The 20413-nt window shown below is 37.0% G+C and overlaps 2 protein-coding genes across 3 annotated transcripts; both read right to left on the bottom strand.

Annotated features, from left to right (window-relative positions):
* Nucleotides 1-5790: 5790 nt before the first annotated feature.
* Nucleotides 5791-12098, bottom strand: LOC103323281 (squamosa promoter-binding-like protein 1). The gene is made up of 10 exons (XM_008225265.2): nt 10954-12098; nt 10503-10684; nt 9518-10098; nt 9110-9184; nt 8900-9007; nt 8689-8806; nt 8256-8397; nt 7963-8113; nt 6966-7583; nt 5791-6548 (listed from the first exon to the last, which is right to left on the bottom strand). The coding sequence occupies exons 1-10, from the start codon at nt 11517-11519 to the stop codon at nt 6096-6098; spliced, it is 2994 nt and encodes a 997-aa protein (XP_008223487.2). The 5' UTR covers nt 11520-12098; the 3' UTR covers nt 5791-6095.
* Nucleotides 12099-12775: 677 nt separating this feature from the next.
* LOC103323282 (squamosa promoter-binding-like protein 1) lies at nt 12776-20108 on the bottom strand. 2 transcript variants are annotated; one of them, XM_089044691.1, is made up of 11 exons: nt 18792-18809; nt 18658-18695; nt 18341-18522; nt 16903-17558; nt 16171-16245; nt 15972-16079; nt 15761-15878; nt 15391-15532; nt 15109-15259; nt 13766-14404; nt 12776-13476 (listed from the first exon to the last, which is right to left on the bottom strand). In XM_089044691.1, coding segments are annotated over exons 2-11 (2526 nt in total). In that variant the 5' UTR covers nt 18660-18695; nt 18792-18809; the 3' UTR covers nt 12776-13023. The 2 variants fall into 2 exon arrangements, with proteins under 2 accessions (XP_088900817.1, XP_008223488.2); XM_008225266.3 differs by lacking the exon at nt 18658-18695 and having other exon boundaries at nt 18792-20108.
* Between the last annotated feature and the right edge of the window lie 305 nt (nt 20109-20413).

Genomic DNA, 20413 nt, shown 5'->3' with positions numbered 1-20413 from the left:
CCTCTCTCTCTCTCTCTCTCCCTCTCTCTCTCTCTCTCTTCCCCGACCCTCCCTCTCGCGACGCACACAGACCCGGCCACTGTGTGGCCACCTAACTTCACCGTCTGACCACCCTGCGGTTGAGACCGATTGGGATGTGACCGTGAGGGGCCGGCGATCATGACCGGACGGAAGCTCAGCCACGACCTCAACTCAAGGAGGTGCTGGGAGCAAGGATTTGGCAATGACTGCTTCGGTTTTTCGCAGTCGTTCTGGGCGATTCTGGCCAATGTTTTTGACGAACCATGTGTGGATTTCAATATTCTCCACATACTCTAGCTGTTTGTGTGTTTGGATTAGACCATTTTGGAGTTTTGAAACTCAATCTAAAACCTAGAAAATTTTCAATTTTTGGATCGAGTTTCCGGCCACTTCTTGGCCAAATTGGAGGTCGACTCAGTTGTATAAATTGCTTCCCTATTTGTCCTGATCACGCGGATATAAGTATTGATGGATGAGTTGAGAAATTTCCGATGGCCACCCACACGTGTGGTGGCACGTGGGCCAAGTTTGGGTGGCCTATTTGGTCCGAAAATGATCTCCATATCGTCCCGAGCACTACGGTATGCTCGAATTCAAATTTGGTTATCGTTTGACGGTCAAACGGATTTTTACATATAGGTTGTAACATACATGGTACTTTGAATTAACGGAATATTATTGAAATTGACGGAATATTATTGGAATTGACGAAATATTACTGAAATTAATTAAATATTATTGGAATTGACGGAATATTATTAGAAATGACAAAATATTAGTGGAATTGACTGATTATGAATAAGGGTATGCCTAGGTGGAGAGAATTTGGGTTTAAAGATGTTTAAGCTAAAATTAATGATTTTATCTTGATACTTATTGGTCAAAGTTTTAATACAATACATGTTTTCAGAGTTATGAGATAAGAATTGAGAGTTTTCTAAGCTCGAAAGATATTATACAATTCACAATTATTTTATTAAGTGATATTTATTCTTGTGCTTACTTATGGGTTGAATTTTTTTATTATTATTTATATATATAAAGAACTACGTGTGGCTTGATCCCTTAGTAAGGATACGTAGGCAACCTAGAGTTATCTAGGTGCAGCCGCAAAATAAACTGTTGAATTGTGCTTTGAATTAGTTTAGTTCGAAACCCGTTGTAATTAAGCAAATTTTGGATTACCGTTAATTCTCGTTTATAACAAGGTGAATGTCAGTGTTTTGATTATGTTGTACGAGCCTGAGTTCCATTTGAATCATTGTTGAATTGCACATGGACGAAATTCTTGTATGCTGAACTATTGGGATTATAGAATTTTGTTTTCTACAGGTGCAAATAATTTGGTAAATGTTTGTTTTTCAGGAAAGACTCTGTCGGTTTTTTAGTAGAAATCAAAACCTAAAGCAGTTTTTGAATTAGGGCAAAAAGGGCAATTTAGTCATTCGTCTTGACACCTGCCAGGTGTTGGACTCATATGGGGTTCGATACGGATTCCAAAGTGAAATTTGGGTCGGGTCCTGTCAGGCTGCAACTCAAATCCCCTCTCTTTTTCTAATCTCACTGTCTCAATTTCTTTCTCTTCTCTCCCTCACTTTCTCTTTCTCTCTCTCTCTCTTCCCATCAGCAATATTGGAGCCCGATCTCCAGATCGATGTCACCAGCTTGAATATGGAGGCTGGCATGGTTGCCGCCTCCATTGTTGTTAGCTTAACTCATGAGGAGAGAGAGGGAGACACGAGAGTGAGATAGAAAAAATGCTGACAACAATGGAGGAGGGGAGGGGCACCGAGGATGGATGATGGCGGTGGCAATGTTGCGGAGGAGGGAAGCACCGTTGGAAAGAGAAATGGTTTTTTTCGTTAAAAAAGGGAAATGGGAAAAGAGGGATAAGATGAGAGAAAGTTTGCGGTGGGAAGATAAGAGAGAGGCGGGTTTGAGTCGGGGGTGGTTGTGGTTGTGGTGATGGCGACTGAAAAGGGATAATGGGGTTGAAGGAGGGAAATTGGGGATTTTTTGGTTTTAAAGTATTATTTTTATTTTTAATAGTTAAATTATGTTTTTTAAAAGACAATTTTTAATTTCTAATTTTTTTTCTTCACACATGCCACTTAAATTGGTGCTACATCAGCATTTTTAACATAATTTTTAACAGACTTGACGGTGAAGAGCAAAGTAAGACACAAAACATCGGTCAAGGGGGTAAAGTGGATCACTTTAACTTTAAAGGGTTTAATAGGAATTAACCAATATTTCAAGGGGCACTATAGCACTTAAGCCTTTTAAATATTAATATATTTTATAACCCTATGTTATACTAACCGATATTGAGATCCAAACTCTAATCATAAAACCCTAACTCGAGTTACATGAGTATCCAAGCCTAAATGATGGTTAGAGTTTGGAGGAAAATGTGGCACTTAGAAAAAGAGGTTCATTAAATAAAGAATAATTTAATATAACTAAATCATAAGATATTACTTAATTGCAAATATTAAACTAAAAATAATAATTTTGTATAAAAAAATAAAAAATAAAGTGCACAAAATAATTTAAAATAATTAATTACTATATATTAAGTAATTTATGAAATTAGTAAAATATTTAAATACTAATTATTCACTAAATAAATGATAATTAAAACATAATTACTAATTAAAGTAATTAAAGATGGCTAAGATATTATATAATTACAAAGAAGAAAACCATTCTGTCAGAGTATTCGAATATATTAAAAGGTACAGCCGCGCAACTATACCTTCTACTTTTAAATTAAATATTATATTTTAAAAGTGTAGTCGGAATATATTTAAAGAGTATAGACTAATTAGTTTTAGCAATTAAGAAAGGCATTAAACCATATCATATATGGATTAGAAAATGACTTACATGTTCCAGGGCAATTGAATTCCGACATATTTGCTGAACCCCAAAAAAGTTGATGGATTTCATATCAGCAAAAGTCTGTTAAGATTGCATTATCTCTCATAAGCATTCAGCAATCAACAGAAGAAGAAAAAAAATTTGATCCCAAAGGAATATAGGAAATGTACATGTGTATATAGTATATAGCACCTGATTGTGATAGCCCTCTCAATACCTTATTGGAGCTTTGTAACTAGTGGTCAGTTTCCCGTCGCTAGAGCGTTTTCCCTGTGCGCGGAGCCCCAACGAGGAAGGTGTTAGTGGTTTATCATTGGGTCAATAATGCTAATCCCTCTTTTTGTGCTACTCCATGTCTTTCCCACTCATACATATAATAGTGTCCAAAAAGGAGTGTCGAATGAGAAGGCTGAGCGTTAAACCTTGAGAAGGACATTCGGTGTCGTGGACGAATGATTACCCTGCTTTTCCTGATGCTAGATTCGCTAAAGTATATCTCTAAAACTACAATTTGCAACACCAGCAGATGGAATTTCATGAATGATCATGAATGATCTAACAAAAAATTCTATAGAAGGTACAACCTTGGTGGATGCATTTGCTGCAATGCTACAAATTCCACCAAATATGTAATTCCGCTTCACTCCCGCAACGAAAGGAGCCATTTCCTCATCTCTGTGTGTTATCCATGGATAGAGCAAAATAAATAAAATGTAAGGTCCATTTCCAAGAAAATGTGGCAGTCAGAAAAAGTGGTTCATTAAATAAATAATAATTAAGATAGTACTTAATTACAAATCTATATATATAAAGCAAAAGTCAGAGTATGGTGAAATATTCAAAATACCAGAAAATGCCATTGGTTAATTCAAACATTAAGAATTGAAATTAGAAATTATTAATTAAATGAGGACAATATGGTAAATTCAAAAAAAAATTATATTTAAACAAAATTAAATTAAAAATAAAATTAGATAATAGGTCATACTTTTATGGAATATAACTACCCATGTTATCTTTTCCTAATTCTAAAAATAAAATAAAAATTAAAAAATAAAACCAATTGGCACATGCGTGAGCATGTGCCAAGGGGCTAGTATTTTGTATGAAAAAATAAAAAATAAAGTGCAAAAAATAATTAATTATTATATATTAAGTAATTTATGAAATTAGTAAAATACTTAAACACTAATTATTCACTAAAGAAATTCGAATTAAAACATAATTACTAATTAAAGTAATTAAAAATGCTAAGATATTATATAATGACAAAGAAGAAAACCATTTTGGGTGGTATAGCCGCGCGGCTATTTATATTTTAAAGTATAGCCACCCGGTTCTACTTTTAAATAGTATAGCTGCCCGGTTGTACTCTTTAAATATTATATTTGAAAAGTATAGCCGTGCGACTATACTTCTAAAATATTCAATTATATTTAAAGAGTATAGCCACACGGCTATACGCTTTAAATAAGACTAATTAGTTCTAGCAATTAGGAAATGCATTAAACCATATCATATATGGATTCGAAAATGACTTTACCTATTCTAGTGCAATTGAATTCCAACATATCTGCTGAACCCCAAAAATGTTGATGGATTTCATATCAGCCAAAGTCTATCAGGATTGCATTATCTCTTATCAGCAATCAGCAATCAACAGAAGGAAAATATATATATATATATATATATATTCAGTCCGGAAGGAATGGAAGAAATATACATGTATATATAGTATATAGCATATATCTCTGACACTACAATGTGCAACACCAGCAGATGGTATTTCATGAATGATTTAACAAAAGATTCTATAGAATGTACAAACCTTGATGGATGCATTTGCTGCAATGTTACAAATGCCACCAAATATGTAATTCCTCTTCACTCCCACAACGAAAGGTGTCATTTCCTCATCTATGTGTGTCATCCATGGTAGAGAAACACAAATAAAATGTAAGGTCTATTTCCAAGAAAATGTGGCACTCAGAAAAAGTGGTTCATTAAATGTAAATAATAATTAATATAATTAAATCAGGTTAAGATATTGCTTAATTGCAAATATTATTCAAAAAATAATATGTTTTCATCAATCACTATATATGGCATGAATGTCTTCCTTGGCATTATGAAAGCTTTATGGGATTATGACCAATATAGAGGCAGTGATGGCACAGTGCTGCCCGATCTGGTGGTAAGTTAGGCGGTCCGGCAACTAGATTGGTGGGGAAACATGGTGGTGCGGCGGCTTGATAAATAACATATGATTAATAATGGGAATTTATACTCATTATTATTGTTTTTATTTTTATTAAAGAATTAATCATCCTTAAATATACGTGGGCATTTAATTAGTTTAAAATTAATGATTTGACATGTGCCACATCATTTGGGACACAAATTTGATACACAAATTGTGGTGTCCCTAACATTACTGTTCCAAGAAAATATGGCACTTAGAAAAAAGTGATTCATTAAGTAAATAATAATTAATATAATTAAATCAAACTGAGATATTACTTAATTGCAAATATTAAACTAAACAAAATAATGTATAAAAAATTAAAAAAACAAAGTCCACAAAATAATTTAAAATAATTAATTACTATATATTAAGTAATTTATGAAGTTATTAAATATTTAAATACTAATTATTCACTAAAGAAATAATAATTAGAACATAATTATTAATTAAAGTAATTAAAAAGTGATAAGATATTACTTAAAAACAAAAAAGAAAATCTGATCAATAGAAATGGAGATCTAAACTTGAATCCAAGGAAGCGGGCACACTGACGTGGCTTTTAACCCACATTTGCTCATTTATATAGTAATTTGTTGAGCTTTATACATGGCTAAGGCCATCAAGTTGCACCAATAATGGGATACCGTCCCAAGGGAAATCACCTGAATGCTTTATTTTGAAAAAGAAAACAAAACATATAAATTATGTGCTAACCAGTTTGTAACGGTATTGTTGTTCACATACAATGATAGGGGAAGCAAAAGTTGGTTGTCTTAACAATAAAACCTGGTGGGCAATCACCAAAAGCCCATGTTTATTGCGGAAGCTCAGATATACATCAGAAAAGGCTAATTTCAGGTCTATTTCATCGGTCAATACTCCTATGTACTTCAAAAGAAACGGCCTATAACCAGAGTCACTAAGAATAAACACACGCAAGTCTACCTCAGCTTGAGCCATACTTCAACAGTTCCCACCTGAAGGGCTGGAACACGAAAAGAACTTCCGGTGTGCTTTTAAAGAGCAAGGCTACACAAACGCAGACAGCAGCAACGGCCACCATTGACAGCATTGCCGGCCTGTAGACTAGTGACCTTGTGTTGCCATAAGCTGGTTTCTGTGCGCATAACTTACAATGTCGCAGTATCACTTTCATTTCAATCTTTTCAGTTTCCAAGCTGGCTACTCTTGATGGTTTATACGCTTCAGATTGCTTCTGCTTGCCATTTCTGTCTAAGATAACACCAGGGATATCAAGCACCACTTGCCCGCTTTCTAATGTCTTGCTGATTTTCCTCTGGACAAGATGGACATAGGAGTAGCGGCTTTGGAGGCATGCATAATCATATGGTGTCAATCCTGTACTGTCTCGAGCATTTTTCCATGCTTCAATTCCCAACTAAAGAAAGAAGAGCGATATCAATATGATGAATGGATTATCTAACAATCTACAATTTAAAATCAGCCTGAAGTCAAAAGAATGTGCATGACAGTAGCAATCAACATGCTTGAAACTACAACAATCTAAAGAATCGCATTGTCATTGGTATACACTAAACACCAACAGAATTTAAAAAATCCAACAATGCCAACAAATATCTTCATAACGATTTAAAATGGACCCAAAAAAGGTTCATAAAAATTAATTACAGTCCGAACATGCGTGAAACAATAAACACAATGACAAGAGACACAAGTCAATTGTATGAGCAAAGGTCAAATGGATACTATATGCGATGGAGGTTGTAGCAAGCTCATAGCGATTTCTAGGTAGAATTAGAAATATAATATATAATTTTGATCAAGGAGAAATTACCTTTCCAGGATCATCAGTTAAGGCATCCAATACGTGCTCGTAGCCATCAGCACTGGCAGCAACATGAAGAGGAGTCAACCCCATGGGCCCAACTGCATCAGGTTTAAACAAGAAACTGTTGCCATCCCTGTCAACTTGTTGCTTCTGCTCCGATCCTGTTAAACCTTGATTTGGGATAAATTTTAACAAGAACTCTACCATAGATCTGCAATTTCTTTGCACAGCTCTGTGGAGGAGGCTCATATCCAATAACGCAAACTCAACGGAAGTATGTTCTCCAGCATCGACAGTACCCTCAAACAGAATGCCCAAGAGTTTCTTCACTACTACACACCAATCATGCTCAATCGAAAACTCCATAAGCAACCTGAACCTGCTAAAAGGAAATAGATCCAGGTTCAGATCCGAGTGACCAAGTCTAAACTTAGCTCGACTCCTATGGAGGAGCCAACCCAATTCATGTATAAAGTCCAAGGCTTGATTCTTGGCTTCCAATTTTTCAGCATCAGCACTTTCAGGCACCTCAATCTCATCCTCCAGCATACAAATTTCTGAACATACTTCCTGCTCTGCAACTATAAAGGGAAAGAAGCTGCTGCTGAGACCATGATCTTCAACCTGATAATAAAAAATTTGATTATAAAAATGAGAACTACATATTTCAAGCATTCTTCGGCAACAGAAACAAATGGTATATGCAGAGCATTCTTCTGTTAAGGCACTGTCTTGAAACTTTCTCTTTTTCCGTTTTAACCTTATGACACTTTTCCTTCTAGCTTCTTGTTTATAGCACTTCGAGTTGTTCGGTATATTCTTTTCAGACTTCTTTTGAATGCCCAGCTCCTCAATGCACTTTGGTTAATGTAATACGAAAATGTTTTATAAGCAAAATCTATAGAGGGATTCTGGACCAATTTTGTGAAAAATGGGTGGTTCAAAATGTACATTACAGAAGAAGGGGGAAGGGGAAAAAATTAAATTAGACATATGACAGAACCTCAATGAATCCTCGCCCAGTAACATCTGGTATAGAGCAGGAGAATTTGAGGCACTGCAGCTCATCATGCTCAACAGTTGTATGTACACCATCCATCATGTCATAACAAGTTTCTTGCACCAGATACTTCCCTTCTAGAGCACAGAGTAACCTGTCAAGAGCTACGGTTTAGTATTTTCCCAGTTATCCTGAAGGGTATTAATTTTGAAAAGCATCTAAAACTAAGAGAGGTCTACAAATCAGTGGGCTTATTGAAAACAAAGTAATGAGGCATGAACAAAAGATGAAGGAACCTTGTGGCGGAATGAGAAAGGTTAAAGCCTTTTACTACAAACTGAGCCCTCTCAGATACAGAGACTGCAATTGGTTTGATGTATGATATCCTGCAACTCTTATCGCTTTTAAGAGGTAAGGGTGTGTCTAAGACAACTTGACCTGCAGGACAGGCATAAGTGATCAAAATACTTTCTATTTCATAACATAATTTTTTTTGGTCAATCCCCATATGTATTAGAAAATGAATAAATGAATAACTAAATAGATCATGATTCACGACCAGCAACAATAAAGCATAATGAAAAACTAAAATAGAAAGATTTTTATAGACACTAAATACACGAATGTGTACACACATACGGAGCCATATAGACTACATGTATAGATACATAGAAGAGAAGAGAGAGAGAGAGAGAGAGAGAGAGAGAGAGAGAGAGAGAGAGTACAAACCATTGTACGTAAATGTTACAAAGTGTTGCACCCTAGTATACACCCATCCTGTTCTCCAAAATGGATCATCGGCAGCGTCTAGAAGTGTTTTCAAACTGGAACCCAGATGACAACAGAGCTGTATCCAAACATAACAACTAGGGAGATGAAGAAATTATCTTCCTTTTACAAGGATCAGTAACCTAATTCTGGCATCAGAATAGAAGCATACCTCCTCCCACGTGGATTTTTCTAGACGAAGGTAAATTGTCAAGATGATACAGCCCGGCCTTATGTAGCTTTCAATGTCTGTAGGGCTGTGGGATAACCAGTCGAGGATCTGATATTCAAAATAATATATAAAATATGTATATCATGCTGTATGTGGAATGAAATACCAGGTTACATTGAAAAGAGTAAGAATCAAGGCAAAAATGAAAACCTGTGATCGCAGAATGAATGGAAGATCATTTGGGTCTTTTCCGAAGAGTTTAAAAACAATTCGATCTGTGCGACTCTGATATGTGGCAGGAAAAGAACAGTTAAGAGAAGTAAAACTGCAGGCAAATTTTACATACTGGCCTATCAAATACAAACTGTAGCTCCACTTTAAATGCTGTATAATGGTTAATGACAATTGACAGCTTAATCCCTTGTTTCAGAAAAAGAAATAACAAAAAGACAAAGTACAGTTGAGAACACAATGAAATTAAAGACCAAAGTTTGTAGGTCAATATAATTGATGAACAGGTCGGAGCCACATGATTACGAGCAGTGGGCGGAGCATCATCCACAAAAAAGGCATTTATAAGCCTTAGGGAATAGATGTAATTACAACAAGGATATATACCTGAGCCTCTCCACTGGAACTTGATGGTGACTGAGTAGAAGTTAAGTCTGAATTCCCACTTGTCTGAGGTGGGCTTGACTTGTGGGAATCGCGCTGCAGCCATGATGCAGTCCCTGGACTTGCAGGAACATGAGAATTCCCTAGGTTCTCTAAATATTCCTGTGAATCATCATATGTATTATTTAAATCAATGCCATTTAACTGGAACCTTCTACTTGTAGCTTCCGGTGTAACTGATTTTGATTCAGAACTGTCTCTTGAGGGTAGTGGCTCAGTGGCCTGTAGACCTGAAAGAACTTGCAGACTTCCAGGATCATCAACTGAAGATATTCTCCTCTCTAACATATCTGATGCAGGTACTACTGAACACTGTCCTACAGGCCTTAAATCCTCAAGATTAACACCATCATCCATATCTGGCACCTTTGTGGTCTGGACAGATGTCCCACTGTTAAATAAACCTTGAGATCCGTGCAGCAATGTAGATATGTTTCTTCCATCCGCCGTACCAGCAAGATTGGCTAGGCTCCTCAGTAGATGAGATAGCAGATCCTGATCTTTTGTTTGATCAGAACTGCTAGCTGCAATTTATACAAGGCATAAAATGTGGAGTCAAATAGGTCTAACAAATGACACACATAAAATGAGAGGACTAAAAGAAACATAATCAATCACACACTAGTAGAATACGATTGTGGAAAAAATTTCCAACAATTCTTTTTTCTGGGATCCATTAACTGATATACAAATGCCTCCCAATAGAAACTAAATGTAGACTTTGTAGAGTTAATAAAAGTTGAGTGACAAAGCTATTTTCCAACAAGCCTCAATAAAAATAAAAAGTGAATGAACATAAGAGCATGACAGCACCAGAAATTTGACACCGGAAATAGCATCAAGCAGAAGATCAATCATGTAACCAATTAACATCAATTCAGTAAAACAGCAGACAATTGAATGTGCGATAAATAAGACAAAGGCTTACAGTGCATATTGGAGAGTATTCTCAGCAAGCTAATCAATAGATAACTGCTTCCTCTTTCATCATTTAATGAACCTCCATTAGCTGTAGTATCAGGATGTGTTTTTCTTCTCCTCCTATTATGGCCAGCCAAACGCCTGCGACAACTTCTCTTCCCTTCATCAAACTCTTGAAGAACATGAAACCTGTCCATGGGTGTAACCCTGTTACATTAAATTCAACAAAAGAAAATTTCTGCAGAACTCTAATATACCTAACACCGCAATAAACAGCCAAGAACCCAAATCATAAGAATAACAATCCCATATTAAGAATCTTACAAAACCAAACTCTGTATTTCGTCTTCTAGAAGGAATGTGTATTAGAAAGCAACAAATCAATGACCTTGTCTTAATTCAAGAAAATCTTCGAAATGTTTCTACCAAACAAGAAATAACAATACAATGGAACTAACCTGCTACACTGTTGACAGAACCGCTGCATAGCATTTCCCACCAGTGCTGTACTCGCTTTAGAATGCATATCACATACCTTATGCCGTCGGTGGTAATCCTTGGCATTGCTAAGATCAGCCTTACAGTCCTCCACCTGACAAACAGCACAATTTGAAGTAGTCCCAACTATCTTTGTCTTCTTCCCAGTCTGTACCTCTCCTTCCATAATGGGGTAAGCTTGCCCACCAAGATTAAGATTAAGCGAACCAGCTTCATCATGAACTTCGTTTTCCACAAAAACAGCCCTTCTCCGTTTCTCCAGTTCTCTTTTACCTTTCTCATTCCCCGGACTGATATTGTCTGATCCAGAAGAAGAACTGTTGGACAAACCAGCATTGGAGGGAGTTTCTGGCCTAACCGGAAACAACTGCTTACTCCTACAAGCAGATGGTACGGAATTCAAGGGACTAGCAGTAAAAAGATCACCGTCCCATTTCCAATCATTCAAATCCCATTCGAAACTCTTTTTTCCAACTGCCTTCATACCATAGTAACTATGAGCCTTGCCTCCAAATTCGGCCTCCATAGATCAAGATACCAAAAACCCAGAAATATTACAATGACTCCACCAGATACAAATATACCCAATTGAATAGGAACCAAAAAGAACTCAGAGATTAAACTATATATTTTACCAAAGAAACAATTACTTAACAGCTACAACACAACAAACCCATAAATTGCTGGAAATTGTTCTCTCTACTGTCCCAAAAATCCAAAAGTTGTACACAAACATATCCATGGAGCTCAACAACAGCTGCCCAGGGCCCAAAATCCACCAATTACCCACTTAATCCCTCAACGTCATATACACAACACCAAATTCACTAGCCCTCAATTACATCTTGAGCAATGCTTTAAACTTCATAAAGAGAACTTCAGCTACACAACTTAAAGGACAAAGCTTTATGGAAATAAAAAGGGGAACGACTGAAAGAGAGAAACTTGCCGGCAATATGTACGAGTTGGTGAATTGGTAGATGCTGAGAGATGATGAAGACTGGTGAGATCGCCGGATGAGGCAGAGAGAATATAGGGCCCCGAGGCAAAACAAATCAGCACATGAAAATTAGGAAAAGGTTAGGAAAAGACTGGTATGTATTAAATGCGGTCTCAGTGGAGAGAGGTAGTGGCCTCAGAAGCAGGGGCACTCAAATGACTTCTTTATCCTTCAAACTCGTACTCCATTTGGATGCGAGCTGGACTTATTTTATTGTAATTAATTCACAATCAAGATTTGGTCGCTCAATGATTGAACTATTATTGTTGCAGTTAAAACCAAATAATAGTTCAAACATAAAACAACGTAATAATTGTGTATATAGGAAGATGTATCTAACTTATCGTAGTAGACAACAATGTTATATGAAAATATGAGTCAACTTTGACTAAGTGACTCGGTTTAGTTGTTTGATGACATATCCTCTCCATTAGTTGTTTGATGACATATCCTCTCCATTAGTTGTTTGATGACATATCCTCTCCATTCCAAGTCTCGTGTTCAAATTCCTCTCCCAATCCCCACTGAAGGGAGACAAAACAGGAAATTGGGCTATTTATTTGGTTGGTAAATTAGATTTGGACTGCATTGAAAATTAGTCCCCTCGATTTTTATAGGAAAAGTTCTCCAAATTAAAATATTGGGATCATTTATCCCAAGCCAAACTAAAAACATTATAGATTTAATTAAGGTTCGGCGTTTCTGTTCATACAATTTAGAACCATCAAATTGCACCAATAAATTGGGTTTAAGCAAACCAATGTTGTATTTTAAAAAAGAAATTAAACAAATAAAGTATATGTCATCATGTCTATATAATTAGTCAATACTTGTATGTACTCGAAACTTTCCCTATACATACTTTATATGAACTACCATTAATACATACAGTACACCTCCCATCAAATCTTAACGGATACAGAAAACCGGTACATACGTTCCCTATAGAGTTATAGGTAAATATAGGATTAACAGAAATGGCCTAGAGCCACGGTGTGACAATAACTCAGACTTAACATGATTAACTGCCTTAGCTTGGGCCATACTTCAAGAGTTCCCACCTGAAGGGCTGGAACACGTAAACAACTTCAGGCGAGCTTTTAAAGAGCAAGGCTACACAAACACAGACAGCAGCAATGGCTACCATTGACAGCATTGCCGGCCTGTACACCAGTGACCTTGTGTTGCCATAAGCTAGTTTCATTTCACATAACTTACAATGTCCCTGCATTGTTTTTATTTCAATCTTTTCAGTCTCCAAGCTGGCTACTTTTGCGGATTTATGTCCATCTGGTTGCTTCTGCTTGCTGTTGCTGTCTAAGATAGTGCCAGGGATATCAAGCACCACCTGCCCGCTTTCTAATTTCTTGCTGATTTTCCTCTGGACAATATGGAGATAGGAGTAGCGGCCTCGCAGGCATGCATAATCATTTGGTGTCAATCCTGTACCGTCTCTAGCATATTTCCATGCTTCAATTCCCACCTAAAGAAGGCAGACCCATATCAACATGATGAATGCATTATCTAATAATCTACAATTTAAAATGAACGTAAAGAAGTGTTCTTAGCAATTAGCAGCAGTGCTAACATGCTTGAAACTAGAACGATTTAAGGTATCAAACTTCATGTGTGGTAGAGAATGAACAGAGACACAAGTCAGTTGTATGAGCAAAAGGTCAAATGCCTAGGAAGGATCTGATGGTAGCGAACTCATTGTGATTTTTACATACAAATATAAATAAAAACTTCATTGTAGACTAAGGAGAAATTACCTTTCCAGGATCATCAGTTAAGGCGTCCAATATGATCTCACAGCCATCAGTACTGGCTGCAACATGAAGAGGAGTCAACCCCATGGGCCCAACTGCATCGGGTTTAAATAAGAAATTGTTTCCATCCCTGTCAACTTGTTGCTTCTGCTCTGACCCTGTTTTATCTAAACCTTTATCTGGGACAAACCTTAACAAGAGTTCCACCATAGACCTGCACTTTCTTCGCACAGCTCTGTGGAGGAGGCTCATATCCAATAATGCAAGCTCAATGGAAGGATGCTCTCCAGCGTCAACAGTACCCTCAAACAGAATGCCCAAGAGTTTCTTCACTACAGCACACCAATCATGGTCCATGGAGAACTCCATAAGCAACCTGAACCGTCTAAAAGGAAAAAGATCTAAGTTGGGATCCATGTGACCAAGTCTAAACTTAGTGTGACTTCTATGAAGAAGCCAACCCAATTCATGTAGAAAGTCCATAGCTAGGTTCTTGGCTTCCAATTTTTCTGGTTCTCTCTGGATGTCATCAGCAGTTTCAGCCACCTCAATCGCACCCTCCAACATACAAATCTCTGAACATACTTCTTGCTCTGCAACTATAAATGGAAAGAAGCTGCTGCTGAGACCATGATCTTCAACCTGGTTAAAATTTAAGTCAGAAGATTCAAAACTACAGACTTCATGCTTCACAAACTGAAACAAATAGTTTTACGCACTCTTCTATTAATGCACTGTTTGAACCTTTCAAGTTTCATTGTAAGCCTGATCCTTCTCTTTTCTTGCTTCTTTTTTATAGGACTTCAAGCGTCTTTGGTATATTCTTTTCACAATCCAGTTGAATGCCTTTTTGAATGTAATAATTGAAGACGTTTTCATAAGAAAATTTTATATAAGGATTCTGAAGAAAATTGTGTGAAAAATTGGCCAACCAAGATGTACATTGCATAAGAAAGGGAATAGGTTTATATTAGCTAAATAACAAAGATGATTGCCTATAGTGAGCCAAGATTCCACTGCTCCGGAAAACAAATTAACTTCCAAAATTGGATAGCAGTTTCAGAGTAACCAAACGCAACTTCTGGAAAAAACTAAATGAATGCTTAGTGGTTACACGGTGGACTTCACATGGCCTCTGTAGGTCTGATATCAACACAAGTTCAAATCACTAGACTGAAGAACTTTTAATAAAGGACACATATCACTGGTAGAGTTCAATTATTTTTACTGATCTTGCTCTGTTAAAAAAATTCATATAACGTATCATACACATACCTAAATTTACTACTAATAGCTAAAGCTCATTTCAAAGGAAATATAAAAATATATTTGGCATATGACAGTACCTCAATGAATCCTCGGCCAGTAACATTTGGTATAGAGCAGGAGAATCTGAGGCACTGTTGCTCATCATGCTCAACGGTTGTATCAGCACTATCCATCAAGTCATAACAAGTTTCTTGGGCTAGATACTTCCCTTCTAGAGCACAGAGCAACCTGTCATGAACTAGGACTTAGTACTTGCCCACTTATCCTATAAATTCTGAAACATCAAAAACTAGAAAGGTCCAAAATCAATGGAGGTATTGAAAAAATCAATGAGGCATGAATAAAAAGATGAAGGATACCTTGTGGTGGAACGAGAAAGATTAAAGCCTTTTACTACAAATTGAGCTCTCTCAGATAAAGAGACTGCAATTGGTTTGATGTATGATATCCTGCAATTTTTGTGGCTTTTCAGAGGTAAGGGTGTGTCTAGGACAACCTGACCTGCAGGACAGACATAACTAATCAAAATTCTTTTTCATTCATAACATGACTGTCCTGGTCAATCCCTATACGCACTAGAAAAAATATAAATGAATAACTAAATAAAGCAAGATATATATGCACACACCCATATATATATATCCTGTCCAATACATATACATAAAAGATAGATGAGAGAGAGAGAGAGAGAGGGGGGGGGGGGTAGGTAGGTAGGTAGAGATAACAAACCATTGTACGTAAAAGCTACATTTTGTTGTACCCTCGTATACACCCATCCTGTTGTCCAAAAAGGATCATTCGCAGCATGTAAAAGTCGTTTCAAATTGGATCCCAGATGACAGCAGAGCTGTATGCAAACATAACAATTAAGGACAAGAAAAGAGTTCTTTCCGATACAAGGATCGGCAATCTACAATCTGACATCAGCCTAGAAGCATACCTCCTCCCACGTGGATTTTTCTAGACGGAGGTAAATTGTCAAAATGATACAGCCTGGCCTTATGTAGCTTTCAATGTCGGAAGGACTGTGGGACAACCAGTCAAGGATCTGGATATTCAAAGTAATTTATAAATCAGCTGTCTGTGTAATGAAACACCAAGTTACATGGTTAAGAAGAAAAATCCAGACACAAGATTACCTGTGATCGCAGAACAAATGGAAGATCATTTGGGTCTTTTCCAAAGAGTTTAAAAACAATTCGATCCGTGCGACTCTGAAATATGGCAGAAATAGAGTGGTTAAGAGGCATAACAGTGCAGAAACATTTTACAGACTAGCCATTTACATTAAAAATATATAATAAAAATGATGCTCCATTTTAACTGCTATAGCCTATAACCACCTATAATTTGAATACAAATCTATTAACGGTATCAAACAGAAGCATACACATACATGTATCTATACAAAAACAGCAATAAATAAAAGAAAAAAATCCGTCTCAACTTTTACGCCACAAAACAAGTGCTTATTAGGTACACCATAACCAGTACTTCATGTTTCATCAATCAATTGACAAGATAAATGGACAAGTTCAGACATCAAAACATTGCCACCAAACTGCTGAATCAAAGAGAAAGCAAAGATATTCTTGTATCCAAAAGAAAAGAACAGGTTATGGGATATACTACTGATTAATGATAATTGACAGCTTCATTTCTTGTTTCAGAAAAAAAGAACAATTTGATAAATAGAACACCAAAGAAATGAAAGTCTAAATTATTGAGGTCATTCAATATAATCTGATGAACAGAGAGCCAAGTGAAATTAGACAGTGGACTGAGCAACATCCACAATAAAGGCATTTATAAGCATTACAATACCAATCAATAACATAGATGAATGAGATGCAATTAGAACAAGAATATACCTGACCCTCTCCACTAGAAGTTGATGGTGACTGAGTAGAAGTTGAGTCTGAAGTTCCACTTGTCTGAGGTGGGCTAGACTTTTGCGACTCCTGCTGCATCCATAAGGGAAAACCAAGAGACACTGTCCCCGGATTTACAGGGGAATGAGAACTCCCCAGGTTCTCTAAATAGTCCTGGGAATCGTCGTATGTATTATTTAAATCAATGCCATTTAACTGCATCCTCCCCATTGTAGCATCTGGTGCAACTGACTTGGATGGAACACTGTCTCTTGAGGGAAGTGGCTTGGCAGCCTGTAGACCTGAAACAACTTGTAGACTTCTATGATCAGCATCAACTGAAGATATTCTCTTTTGTAGCAGATCTGACGCAGGTACCATAGGACACTGTCGAATGGGCCTTAAAGGGTCCTCAAGATTAACACAGTCATCCCTTTTAGAGGCCGAAACAGAAGGCCTACTGGGTTCACAGCCATTGGAAACTGTATCTGGGATCTTTTGTGCAGTCTGGACTGATGGCCCACTATTAAGTAAACCTTGGGATCCTGGCAGCAATGCAGATATGCTCCTTCCATCAACTGTACCAGCAAGATTGGCTAGACTCCTCAAAAGATGAGATAGCAGATCCTGATCCTTCGTTTGATCAGAACTATTAGCTGCAATTTATAGAAGGCACCATATGTGGAGTCAAATAAGTCTGACAAATGACACTAAATGATAAGAAAAACAAAACAAACAAACAAACATGATCAATCAAATACTATAATAACACTATTGCTGAGACATAATTTCCTAAAGAATTTGTTTCAAGGGAATTGGAATTCCCTTTACCAGGCCCACTTTTCATGTGTCCTAGAATGTGAAATACGGGCAGTCCAAAAACCAGAGAAAGAAAGTGCACAAAACAATGGTGCAGAGGATGAAATTTCAAGCATACAAGGAACAATCTGGAGTAAGAAATTTGAAATTTTTTCAACATTAAGGTCTGTACATCAAACTCAGGGACAAGGTCGCAGATTCTAGTCTCATGCCTAGGCATCAAATACAAACTTCTTACAGAAAAGCTGAAAATTTTTCATGCTAGCCATCAAAATTCAAATTTTCATCAAATTAACCTCAGAACAAACTAGCATTTTGTCATTTGTATTAAAAATAGAGCACCTTAAGCAGTTAGGGACCCATCAAATTATATGCCATTTCCTCCCAGTAAACAAAACAGGTAAACAAATAGATGTTGATTTATTAAAAGTTTATTGACAAAATCATTTTCCAACAAGCCTTAGTAAAATATTGACTGAACATAAGAGCAGAAGAAGACAAAAACTTTGACATAGCCCATGGCATCCAGCACAAGATCAAATTTGTACCCAGTTTAACATCAATTTAATGTCTAAGTAAAGCAGCCAGCAATTAGATGTGCAATAAGACAAATATTTACAGTGCATGTTGGAGAGTATTCTCAGCAAACTAATCAATAGATAACTGCTTCCTCTTTCATCATTCAAGGAGCCTCCATTAACTACCGGATCAGGATGTGTTTTTCTTCTCCTCCTATTATGACCAGCCAAACGCCTACGACAACTTCTCTTTCCTTCATCAAACTCTTGAAGAACATGAAACCTGCCCATGAGTATAACCAAGATGCATATTCAACAAAAGGAAATGTCTGCAAAGTTCAACTATACATAACAACACAGAAATGAACAGCTATGGACCCAAATCATGAAAACAACAAACCAATAATGAGAAACTTACATAAACAAACTCTGTAATTCATCTTGTAGAAAGAATGTCTATAAGAAAGGAACAGATAAATGACCTGGACCTTAATTCAAGAAAATTTTAGAGATGTTCTCACCATACAAGGATAACCAAAGAATGGAACTAACCTACTACACTGTTGACAGAACCGCTGCAAAGCATTTCCCACCCGTGCTTTAGTTGCCTTAGAATGCATATCACAGACCTTATGTCGTCGGTGGTAATCCTTGGCATGGCTAAGATCAGCCTTACAGTCTTCCACCTGACAAACTGCTCGGTTTAAAGTAGTCCCAACTATCTTTGTCTTCTTCCCAGTTTGTACCTCTCCTTCCATGATAGGGTAAGCTTGCTCGCCAAGCTTAAGATTGAGAGACCCAGCTTCATTATTTAACTCTTCATTTTCTACAAAAGTAGCCCTTCTTCGTTTCTCCAATTCTCTTTTACCTTTCTCATTTCCTGGACTGATATCATCCGAACCAGAAGAAGAACTGTTGGACAAACCAGCATTGGAGGGAGTTTCTGGTTGGACCGGGAACAACTGCCTACTTCTAAAATCAGATGGTATAGAATTCAAGGGACTAGCAGTAAAAAGATCACCGTCCCATTTACAATCATTCAAATCCCATTCCAAACTCTTCTTCCCAACTGCCTTCAAATCCGACACCATCGGACCATAGAAATTACGAGCACTGCCTCCAAAAGCCTCCATAAATCAAAATTCCAGAAATACTATAATGAACTACAGTCAAACTCCAGAAATAAATACCCAATTCAACAAGAACCAAATGAACCCAGCTATGAATTTCTAGATTTCACCTAGAAAATCAATAACTTGACATTACAACCCCATAAATTCTGGGAACTATTCTCTTTAGGGTCCCTAAAAATCCAAAAACAGTACACAACATATCCATGGTGCTAAAACAAGCTGCCCACTTGGCCAAACCACACCAATTACCCACTTAGGCCCTCAACATCCTCAACAACATCACCATACTCACAGCCCTCAATTCCATCACAGGCAAAGTTTCCAACTTCAGAACCAAACAACCTCAAGAACATAAATTTCTGCTGAAACGGAAAGCAAAGAGAGAAAACTTGCCGGTAAAGCCGAGCTGGTGAATTCTACCAGTAGCTCTGGGGATGCCTGCTGAGATCGCCGGAGGAAACAGAGAGAATATAGGTACCCGAGGCAAAACAAAGCAGCACATGAAAATTAGGAAAAAGGTTAGGAAACGACTGTGCATAAAATGCGGTTTCAGTGGAGAGAGAGAGAGTACTTTTTCACATTTGTTTATTTATAACAAATAAATGACGCCATGGGCAAGGAATCTACGCCTCCACAGCCGCGTGTACGTCTCTCGCTGTAAAAAGAAAACTCATTTTTTCTTCTCTGTGACAAAATACGAACAAGCTCTCATGCCGTGTCTGCAGAACAGTGCCCATTGAAAATCGAAGCTCTGATTTTTTATATAATAAAAAAAAATTAAAAAAAAAACTTTTATTTTTCTAGTCGGAAGATTTTTGAAAAAATCGACAACGTTTTATTGATCGGAGTAAAAACAGGAGCTTTTGCCACGACACTGGAAGAGTGACTGCAGTTTAGTTACGGCGGCGTGCAAACACGACTGACGTGACTTTCAGGTGTTATCTGGGATTTACCGCGAGTTTTTTTTTTGTTTTTTTTAATAAATAGCCTCCCCCACACAAACTGTTTTTTTAATTTTGTTTATAAATAAAGAAAATAATT

This window comes from Prunus mume, linkage group LG2 (assembly GCF_029339155.1).
Source record: "Prunus mume cultivar Tortuosa linkage group LG2, ASM2933915v1, whole genome shotgun sequence".
Classification (NCBI taxonomy): Eukaryota; Viridiplantae; Streptophyta; class Magnoliopsida; order Rosales; family Rosaceae; genus Prunus; species Prunus mume.
This window is presented reverse-complemented; position numbering and strand designations above follow the sequence as displayed.